The following is a 12,195-nucleotide window of genomic DNA, read 5'->3' as shown; positions in this document are numbered from 1 at the left end:
ATAAGTAATTTATTATTATTATTATTATTATTATTTATTTTCCTATATTGTTATAAGTAATTTATTATTATCACTATTATTTATTTATTTATTATTATTATTATTATCATTATTATTAATATTATTTATTATTATTATTATTATCATTATTATTAATATTATTTATTATTATTATTATTATTAGTATTTTTATCTTTATTATTATTATTATTATTATTTTGCTATTATTACTATTATTGTCATTACCATTATTATTATTATTATTATTATTATTATTATTATTATTGTCATTAATATTTATTTTATTATTATTTTTATTAGTATTATTATTATTTGGTTATCATCATCATCATTATTATTATTATTATTATTATTATTATTAGGGTTTTGGGGGATGGAAGCCTATTTATAGGCTGGATTCTCAACAGCCAAAAGGGGGGGCAGCGCACAGCGAAGAGGGCGCAGCGCAAGCCAAGACTCTCCATCCATACTAGTAGCCGAGCCCTTCTCCACAGCAAGAACGGAGCCCCTCCACGAACCAGACGTCCACCGTCTCCGCAAACCCACTCCGGCAAACCAGCTGCAGCAACTTGCTGCGAGCCCTTCCCCAGACGTCCCTGCTGCTGGCGTCGCGAACCACCCACGCAGCAACTCAGCTCCTGCGGCGAAGTTCCCAACCGCTCCTCAGCCTGCTCCTGCTCCTGGCGAGATCCCACGGTGCCTCATGCTCAGCTCCGGCAACTACCGTCCGCACCAGTCACAGACAACCCGAAGACACCTCTACCACTGCAATCCTCTGCAATCGCTGCAACCCAGGCACCATTAGCCAGAACTCCGGCGAACGCACCACAGAGTCCAGCAACCCAGGCACCATCAGCCAGAACTCCGGCGAACGCACCACGGAGTCCAGCTTCCCGTGAACACCAACAAGACCCCGACCATCGTCTGCCCCCTCCAGTCTCGGCAACACCACCGTGACAACCCACCGACACGAGCAACACCGGCGACCTTCCTCTGCAACTCCATCTCCGGACACCCAAGAACTCCCTGTTCCAGCCATCCCTCTGTCAGTCCGGCGCCAAGTAGTAGCAGAAGCAGCAACTACGGCTGTACCCCTCTCTGTAAGCCTCTCTGCATAACTCACACACACTCACTCGCACACACACACTGACACACATACAACATACATATATATATATATATATATATATATATATATATATATATATATATATATATATATGAGTGTGTGTGTGCGCGTGTGTGTTAGTATTATTTTAATCCTTAAAGTTTAAGTTTTTAAATTTTGTTTTTTTTTTTTTATTTCTGTTCTTCTTTTATTTGCATGTGAGTATACTAATATAATATTTCTTATGGTATTTAGTGTGTGTATATTAATATGATATTTTTGTAGTGTTTAATTAATATAAGTGTTATGTATCTATGTATATTAATATACCATTTGTTGTGATATTTAGTTAACATTTGTATATAGGCTATGTATATATGTAGGTTAATATATTATTTGTTGTAATATTTATATCCATGCTGTTGATGTGTGTATATTAATACATTGTTTGTTGTAGCATTTAATTAATATTTGCTATGTATACATATATATTAATATATTATTTATTGTAATATTTAGGTAATATTTATATCTATGCTATGTATGTGTGTATATTAATACATTGTTTGTTGTAGCATTTAATTAATATTTGCTATGTATACATGTATATTAATATATTATTTGTTGTAATATTTAGGTAATATTTATATCTATGCTATGTATGTGTGTATATTAGTACATTGTTTGTTGTAGCATTTAATTAATAATTGTATCTATGTTATTGTTGTATATTATCTTGTGGTATGTTATTTTAGTATATATTGTGTATTTAGGGTTTAAATTATTACATGTTGTATCTAGGGTTTTAATGGTATATTTAGGGTTTTGTTCATCATATGCTTCATTTAGGGTTCGATTCATCTCTCATATTTTCATGATATATTAATGGTAAGGTTTTAAAATTATGTCCATAATTATTGCCACGTGTTTTATTTGTTAACTCTAGGGTTTAAATTGCTTCTCATAATATTACTTGTGTGATAGTTTCCATTATTATATATATTGCATGTGTATTATAGGGTTAAATTTGTTTCCACATTGTTATTGTACGTTAATTGTAAGACTCTAATTATTTCCAAGCTATTATTATTATTATTATTATTATTATTATACATATTGCCTATTATATTTAGGATTTTGATTGGTTTCCATGTTATTAATATTTTTAGAGTTTAATTGCCTCTATATAGATTGTTTATTACTGTTAGGATTATGAGTGTTTTCATATTGTTATGACATTTTAACTTTAGGATTTCATATGTTTCCAAATTATCAATACATATTTTTAGGGATTTTTGATTTATTTCCATATTATTGCACATTTGATTATTTTCATATTATTGTATATTATTGTGAGTTGATTGACATTGTATATCTATTTTAGGGTTTGTCTAATTCCATAATTTCGTCTTATTTGTTTCCATATCTGTTTATATTACCTTTAACTTTTAGGGTTTGATTTATTGTCATGTTTCCTTTATTGTTAATATTAGGGTTTTGTCAGTGTTATGTCAAAGTTTTGATTATTTATAATTAGGGCTTTTGCCAGTATTTGTTAGGATATACTATTATCATATTGTATAGTTATTAAAATTGTGATATATGTGTATTATTAGTCTAGTAGTATTATTATGGTATAATATTAATATTTACGTGTTATGATATATATATAAATATTAAAGTAGTATTATAATATTGTATTAGTATTTATGTGTTATATATGTGTTATTATTATAGTAGTATTATTATTACAGATAATGTATTATCATTGTAATATATTAGGGCTATTATTATCACATATTTCTAGAATTTTCAACTATATCCTATGTTTATATTTTATATTGAGATATCCATTATTTCTAATATTTTGGTATTATTTTAGTAAGTATTTTTGTGTGGTATATCCCTATGATTTTAATGCGGGGGTATGAGCTTCGGGCTTCATGTACCTTATGCTCTGAGGGAATATATATGTATATATTATATTTATTTATTTATTTTTCATGTGTATTTATAAATTCATAAAAGGAGTAATTTAAAGACGTTTTAAATTAACTTATGGATAATTTCAAATTAATTAGGTACCGTTCGTAAGAACGGGCGCATAGGGGGTGCTTGTACCTTCCCCTTGCGTAACCGAACTCCCATCCCTAGCTCTGGTAATGTAGACCCATTCTACCCCTAACGGGGTAGTAATCATGTATTCTAACCACACTAAAAGGTTAGTGGCGACTCCGACATTCCATATTTTTCTTAAAAATTAAAATTAATTTTTATTTCGCTGCCCCGGGCACACGCGCTCTGCGGGACGTCGCGACACTCAGTAATTACTCAGGGACGAAATTTAGAGCCTTCATCGACAAGCCTTTGTTGTCTCCTCATTGACAAATATAGCTCCTCGTTGACGATTCTGCTGTGCTGCCTCCTTTATGTTTTTCCTTCTTTATTCTTTTCTTAGAGTATAAGAGCCAAAAATAACAATCTCCACCTTGGCGATTATACACTCCTTAGGAGAGTCCTAAAAATATAATCAGCTCCACCTTGAACTTGAAAAACGTTAGGTTTGAGCTTGTCTCCCTTCAATCACTTGGAAACATGAAGCAAGTCCAAGCACTGCTTGAACTTCTCTGAAGTAACTGATTTGGTCAGAATATCTGCTGCATTATCAGATGTATGAACTTTCTCTAACACAAGTTCACCCGAAGAAATCAATTCCTGAACCCTGCGAAATCTCACATCAATATGCCTGGTTCTAGCATGATATACTTGATTCTTCGCCAAGTAAATAACACTCTGACTACAACAATGTAGCACCACTCCATTTTGCTGTATTCCCAACTCTCTAACTAAACCAGTAAGCCATAAGGCTTCCTTTGCAGTTTCGGTAACTGCCATATATTCCGCCTCAGTCGTGGATAATGCAACTAGAGACTGTACCATGAATCTCCAACATACCGGTCCTCCTACAAAGGTAAACACAAATCTTGTTGTAGACCTTCTATCATCCATATCTCCAGCATAATCTGCATCAACAAACCCCATAACTGTAGGACAACTATGTTGCTTTCCGAATATGATGTCATATCCCAATGTACCCCGCAAGTATCTAAATATCCATTTAACGGCTTCCCAATGCTGCCTTCCTGGATTAGAGAGAAACTTGCTCACCACACTTACTGCATGCGCCAAATCTGGCCTTGTACATACCATGGCATACATTAAACTCCCCACAACACTAGCATAAGGGACCTTTGACATGTCCCGAATTTCCTCATTCGAACTTGGGCAATCTGTAGTAGACAACTTAAAGTGATTCGCTAAAGGTGTACTCACTGGTCTTGGATTAATCATGCTAAACTTTTCCAACACCTTCTGCACATAATCTCCCTACAGTCTTGTCATGGTGAATCTTCATTCTAAGTATTTTCTTGGCTGAACCCAGATCCTTCATGTCAAATTCCTTATGCAACAGATCCTTTAACTGATTCACCTCATTTAAATCCTTTGCAGCTATCAACATGCTATCGACGTACAATAACAAGAAAATAAGAGAACCATTCTCAAGTTTATTCACATAAACGCAGCAATCATACTCACACCGTTTATAGCCAATCTTGATCATGTAGGAATCAAAATGTTTATACCATTGCCTTGGAGATTGTTTTAGCCCATAAAGAGACTTCTCTAACCTGTAAGAAAAATTTTCTTTTCTTACTTCAATAAATTCGTCTGGCTGTACCATGTAGATTTGTTCCTCCAAGTCACCATGAAGAAACGTCGTCTTCACATCCATTTGTTCTAAATGAAGATCGTAATGAGTTACCAACCTCAACACAATTCTAATAGAAGTATGTCGTACCACTAGAGAAAAGATCTCATCATAATCTATTCCCTTCTTCTGTGAGTATCCTTTTGCCACCAACTGTGCCTTGAATTTTTCTCCTTCCTTTTCTGAAATTACTTCCTTTTTCCTATACACCCATTTTCACCAAATCGGTCTTTTTTCATCTAGAAGCTCCACCAAGTCTCAAGTTTGATTCTTATGCAAAGATTTCATCTCCTCAATCATTCCTCCCATCCACCTATCTTTCTCCTGGTTGTGCACTGCCTCTTGAAAGGTAGTTGGATTTTGCAACAAGTAAGAAAAGCATAAGATACTAATTCATCAAAATCATACCTTGATGGAGGCCTGATATTGTGTTCGGATCTTCGTATAGGAATATCGTCGACTTGCTGGTTTTCCGAGCTAAAGCTCCCTGCAACCACGAGACCATGATCATTTTCGATGCTCTGAGCTTCCAACTCCACCTGCACAACATGTTCATCACTGCCCCAACTTTCTAGCTCCTATTTCTAACCATCAAACTCTTGAGTACACTTCACCATAGTCTTCTCATCAAAGACTACATCTCTACTGACCACCACCTTGTTTGTCGCCGAGTCCCACAGCTTATACCCCTTCACACCCTCTGGATACCCCAAGAAGATGCAACGACGAGACTTTGGATCAAGCTTAGACCTCTCCTCACTAGACACGTGGACATAGGCTGGACACCCGAATACCTTCAATCCGAAGTAGTCTACTGCATTTTCTGTACAAACCTTTTCTGCCACTTTACTCGCTAGTGATGCCCTTGGTGATTGGTTGACCAAAAAACAAGTCATATTAACTGCTTCAGCCCAGAAATTCTTTGGTAGCCTTGCATTCAATCTGAGACACCGAGCCCTATCAGTAAGAGTCCGGTTCATCCGTTTTGCCACACCATTTTACTGAGGTGTCCGAAAAACTGTAAAATGTCTTTTGATGCCCTACTCCGCACAAAATTTCATAAACCGAGAATCAGCGTACTCAGTCCCATTATCTGACCTTAAGTATTTGATTCTTCTCCCTATCAGGTTTTCCACTTCAGCCTTCCAAATCTTAAACTTGGCAAACGTACTAGATTTGTGATGCATGAAGTAAACCCAAACCTTCCGTGATCCATGAGTAATCATCGGTAAAACTCACGTAATACACATGTCCACCCTTTGATGCAACTCTAACTGGGCCCCAAACATCTAAATGTACATAGTCAAGAATTCCTATCGTCTTATGAGTAGCTAAATTGAGTTTTGCTCTATTTTGTTTTCCAAAAAAACAAAATCTACAAAATTCCAACTGACATGATTTCAAACCTTTCAACATATTTCTTTTGTGTAGTTCTTTCATGCCATGTTCTCCTATATGTCCAAGACGCATATGCCACAAGATAGTCTCATCTGATTCAGCATCCACAATTGCAACTCCACTTACAACAATAGTTCCCTGCAACGTGTAGATATTTCCAATCCAATTTCTGCCCTTTCATTACAGTTAGATTACCTTTCAACACCGTTAAGACTCCACCTTTGGACTTGTAATTGAAACCATTACAATCCAAAGTTTCAAGTGATATCAAACTCTTTCTCAACTGAGGTATATGTCTTACATTACACAATGTTCCTATAGCACCATCAAACATTTTTATCTTTATATTTCCTATGCTGACAATCTTACAAGAAGCATCATTACCCATAAGAACTGATCCAAAGTTTACTAACCTATAAGTGCTGAACCACTCCTTGTTTGGATTCATGTGATAAGAACATGTCGAGTCAAGTATCCAAGAATTCATTAGAATATCTGACTCCGATGAAACTGATAGAACATCACCATCTACTGAATCCTCTTCTTGAACAACATTCACTGATTTTGAAATCCCTTCATGCTTATTAGCATTTCCTTTCTTCCAATTTGGACACTCTTGTTTCACATGCCCCTTTTTACCGCATTTATAATACTGGATTTCCTTCTTCTTAGATTGATTTCGGGATTTCTGATTAGACCCAATCTTAAACTTTCTTTTGCCTCGCTCATTACTACCTTTTATCACAAGTCCTTCTCCTTTATCACAAATCCTTAATCTTTGATGAAAATTCAACAAGGCCCCTGTTACCTCTTCTAAATCAAGAGTTTATTTTCCCCACGTAAGAGTGGTCACAAGATTTTCATAGGTATGAGTTAAGGGCAAGGAATTTAACAGCTTCAAATCCTTATCATCGTCATCAAACTTCACATCAACTCTCATAAGATCACTTATGATTTAATTAAACGCATTGATGTGTTGATCTAGACTAGATCCTTCTACCATCTTAAGCCAATATAAACGCTGTTTAAGAAAAAGTTTGTTATTGAGGGATTTAGACATGTACCGACTTTCTAACTTTTTCCAGATAGCCGCTGGAGAATCCTCCTCCATCACCTGATAGAGAACTTCGTCGGCTAAACTCAAGCGTATTGTAGACGCTACCTTTGCTTTCAAATCTACCCATGTTGTCTCATCCATTCCTTCTGGTTTAGTATCAAGAAGAGCCTTAGCCATTCCTTGTTGCACAAGAATGTCCTTCACTCTCCTTTTCCATAAACCAAAGTTTCTGGTTCCATCAAATTTAGCGATGTCAAACCTTGCAGAAGACAATCTCGATGCCATAACAACTTCGCTCTAATACCAATTTGTTGTGATAATGGTCGGATCGAATAATGAAGATGTACAGCGGAAATAAAAACAACAAGTGAATAAAAATACACAATCAGAATAACAACACAAAGATTTAACGTGATTCGGCAAAGCCTACATCCACGGAAGCAATGACACACAAATTTTTCACTAAAAAATCAAGATGTACACAATACACTTATCAAAATGATCAACTCTCAACTCATATATGCCAAAAATAACATATATAAAAGTTTTTTGGAGGTTTCGCCCTGTTTTCCCAACCACCCAACATTCAAAATTCAAAAATTTCTAAAAAACTGCTCGCAGCCCAGGCGTCTCTCGTCAACGAACACAGGGCTTCGTCGACGAGACCAAGAAGATACTTCGTCGAACACAGGGCTTTCGTCGACAAATCTAGAAATCTGAAATCACTTGCTCTCGGTAATTACTAATCGATGAAATTTAGAGCCTTCGTCGACGAGCCTTTGCTGTCTCCTCGTCAACGAATATAACTCCTCATTAATGAGTCTGCTGTGCTGCCTTCTTCATGTTTTTCCTTCTTCATTATTTTCTTAAAGTATAAGAACCACAAATAACAAATGATAATAATTTTTAATATCTTGTAATAATAATCATAATAAATAAATAAATAAATTATAGCAGCAAAAACTATAAAAATACTATATTCAATAGTAATATATGGATTCCTAATAAGAAATAACAATTCAAGATCGAAGGTGAATCTAAGGTGGAGGTATGAGATAACAGTTGAGTTTTTTATTTTATTTTGTTTTTATTTTTTGTCATTTTTACACATTCTAAATGATAATTATTGAAAAGGAGGAATGACCACATGGAGATGCCAAACTATTAGAGTAGTTTTAGCATCGACAATGGTAGTCACAAGGACCTGAAAATCAAGGGGAGAATGGTCGCTCATACCAAAAGAAGTGATCGATAGGACTTTGGCCAACTTAAAGGGAAAGATGATCAATAATCAACCTAGTTGTCATCCATGCTATGTGACATGCCACCTGTGCTATTGCCAAAGAAGAAAAGCTAGTCAAATAGGGTCAAAGTGCTAACTGGGTCCAAGATATTTGGGTGTGCGACCTTTTCACATCCAATTAAAGTCCAATTTAAATTTATAGGCCATGTGAAATAAAATAGGAACTTTGTAACCATCAAGTTTTTCTAATTGTGAAGATAACCATTTAGGCTTGAAGATAAGCTTTAATTGCTGAGCTTTGCAACAATATGAAAAAGGCTTTTTCCTTGCATCACAATAAATACATATTTTATTCTTTCTCAATCTATCTTCCTTTAGCCTTCTTTTCCCTCTTTTGAAAGGAACTTTGTAACCATCTAGATATGAGATTTTCATATTATGAAGATAATCATCTAGGCTTGAAGATAAGCTTTAATTGTTGAGCCCTCCAAAAATATGAAAAAGGCTCCCTTTCATCACAATAAACACATATTTTATTCTCTTTGTCTATCTTCATTTAGCCTTCTCTTCTCTCTTTTGTCTCCTCTTTCGCTTCTCTCTCAAACTCCTATCCTAGATTTCTATGCTTCTCATTTTACTCCTTGAAAGGATTGCCCTCTCAAGCTACACTCGTCCTTTTTGGGGGAGTACAAAACTTTCATTTTTTTGTTTGTTTTGCTTCTTGATCTCTTTAAAAGGAGTTTATTATGTTACAAAAATGTTTTTGGGAAGTTCTCAATTGTACTTGTTCTTTTATCCTTAAAAGTAGCTTTATTTGGTTGTAAATATTATAGAAATATGTTTATTTTATGAAACTTGTTAAGTTATGGGTTATATTTAGAGGGGTTGAAGTTTGTTATTAGTGGAAGGTTTGCCCAAAGGGCTCAAGAGTTCTATGTGAAACCTCCTTAACTACTTAAACCAAGTCTAGCAGGGGTGCGATGGAGGGTGCGAGGGACTTTGCCCCCCGCAATACGATACTACGTTTGAAGTAGGACATAGTGTAATCGTATTATCATATGAGGATATTTTAAGATTTTCATACGAGGCTATATATGCATATTGTAACTAAAGATTGAAGTCGTAAGACAATTTTCGTTTGATGATAGTGAAATTGCACGGGGGCTTTGTGGACATAGACACATTGTCAAATCACGTAAATTTATTATTCTTCTTCTCTCTTTTGATTTTCTTTATTTTTTTGTATTTATGTGTGCATAATCTTAGGACATGATTTCATAACAAAACTTAATAATAAATTTTGTATGCTTAAAAAAATACTGAAATAGGCCAATTTGTATCTTTAAGATGTAAATACTTCTTTTCACATCTTCAATATAAGGAAGTTTCATATTGAAGATGAGAATTCTCTATATTGCATCATATGTAACTAAAGAAATCTAATAAAACGAATACCTACAAAAATTTTAATAAAAATTAAATGGGTTATCTTCAACAACTATAGTCTTCTTGTTATATGGATATACTTTCTAGAGATGACCATGTAGTAGAGATATTTTGACAAGATGCTTGATGGCTATCCAAGGCCACCATGAGATCAAATAATTATGATTTGATGAAGAAGGTAAGGTTTTCATTCTATCAATTGGTTGAATCTTACTCTTTTTTTTTATATTGGATTTCTCTATTTGCTCAACTAAAGCTCTTGGTTTTTTAGATTTTGGCATAAACCCAAGCCCTTATTTTAAGGTTTCTCTTCTTTCCATGTGACAAGCTTCATAATGATAAAATTGCCCTTCAAAGGTTACTCATTGAAATTTAAATTCCCCATCATGCCCAAAGGAGTTTTGTAGTGCCCAAGATATCCTTAGAAATTCTTTCATTATAATTTTAGTCTTGATAATGTTCAAATGTTTTTGAATGATTCCTTAATTGTTTTATTCTTTCTCTCAAAAGCTTCATATATATATATATATATATATATATATATATATATATGTGTGTGTGTGTGTGTGTGTGTGTTTTAGTTTATTTTAATATTATTATTATATTATTTGTATATTATAATAATAATATTATTTTATCTTGGAAAAGAAGATATACCTTGAATTGGGTTATGGTCATTTATTCATGTATTTCATAAATGTATAAGATTAATTATATGAATGTACCTTGAATCTAGGGTTGTATCTACTTAATATATACATAACTTATTTATTAAGTACATGGAGAACGAAGGGTCATTTTGTGCTTATAAATAGACTTTTGAGGCATTAGCACAATACATCAATCTCTTATTTTCATTCTCATCATATCATCTTTTTTTTGAGTCTAGAGAGTTTGACAAGTAAAGTAATTTGTGTTTTTTTTTTTTTTTTTTGTGGAACTTTAGACTCCATTTGTGCGGAATTGGAGAGATTCATACGATTCAAATCGGGCTGTTGTATCCTGGTGGGGACAAGTCTTGAGGAGTTCTGCTGCACCAGTTGTGGGTTAAGCCAGTAAACCGCAAAGGGCTTGAATCTCCTTAAAGAGAGTGAGATATCCATGTCTCAGCCTATTTGTGAATCGCTATTTTATTTTTATTTTATTTGCATCTAAGTTTTATCATTTTATATTTTTAATTTTCTAACAATAAGGAGATTCAAAATATGGAGCCTACAGTTGAGAAACCCATTGAAAATGTTGGAGATCTCAACAAGTCTTTCTGATTTAAAGGAACCTACTTCAAAAGATGGAAAGACAAGAAGGTTTTGTAGAATAAGTATGACACCGAGGAGGAAAAAGGGCAAGATGCAATTTTGCAAGAAAATTGTAATACCAATAATGGTAATACCACAAAGGTAAATTTTATTTCTTCCAAACATAATACTTTGGCCAAAGGCCTTTTTCCTAAAAATCCTCAATTAAAGCCTAAAAGAAGAAATATGAAAAATAACAGTAAACCTCACAAAATGAATAAGGGCAACCCTAATCAAAAGAATTTGAACCAAAGACCCCCTTACAAGAAAAACAACAATGTTTGTTATGTTTGTAATAAAAGTGGGCATGTTGATCGAATTTGCAAATTTTGAAAACATGGACCTTTCCTCAATCTAATATAGTTGAGGAACCATTTGCGGTAATGCTTACTGATATAAATATGGTCCACAGTATTGAGGGGTGGTAAGCAGACTCAAGTGCTAATAGGCATGTCTATTATGATAAATTTTGGTTCAAAGTGTACACTCCTTTTAAGGAACCCAAAACTATTAAACTTGGAGTTTCACATGTTATTATTAGCCTCTATGTGGATGACTTGCTCATTTTTTGTTCAAATTTGCATGTTATATTATATATATATATGCTCAAAAAATATTTTGAGATGAAAGATTTAAGTGAGGCTAATTTTATTTTAGGCATGAAAATTACAAGATCGTGTGATGGTATATTTATTGATCTGTCGTATTACAGTGCAAAAATTTTGAATAAATATGGCTATAATAATTGCAAGCATGTTACTACTCTTTTCGATTTAAGTAATCACTTATTTCCTATTAAGAATGAAAATGGAATGGTTAATCAAGAGGAATACAATAGCATTATTGGTAGCCTGAGAT

General features: G+C 34.0%; 1 protein-coding gene across 1 annotated transcript in view; it reads left to right on the top strand.

The window, feature by feature from the left end:
• The window catches only part of LOC131150407 (uncharacterized), a 49,046-nt gene extending 37,664 nt beyond the window's left edge, over positions 1–11,382 (top strand). The window contains exons 5-6 of the mRNA XM_058101114.1: positions 384–1,121; positions 10,989–11,382. Coding sequence (XP_057957097.1) covers positions 384–978 — 595 coding nt within the window. The 3' untranslated portion in view covers positions 979–1,121; positions 10,989–11,382. The remainder of the gene's footprint in view (positions 1–383; positions 1,122–10,988) is intronic.
• The last annotated feature ends 813 nt before the right edge of the window (positions 11,383–12,195 follow it).

Source organism: Malania oleifera, chromosome 3 (assembly GCF_029873635.1).
Source record: "Malania oleifera isolate guangnan ecotype guangnan chromosome 3, ASM2987363v1, whole genome shotgun sequence".
Classification (NCBI taxonomy): Eukaryota; Viridiplantae; Streptophyta; class Magnoliopsida; order Santalales; family Ximeniaceae; genus Malania; species Malania oleifera.
The sequence above is the reverse complement of the archived record's forward strand: the minus strand, read 5'-3'. Positions and strand labels throughout refer to the sequence as shown.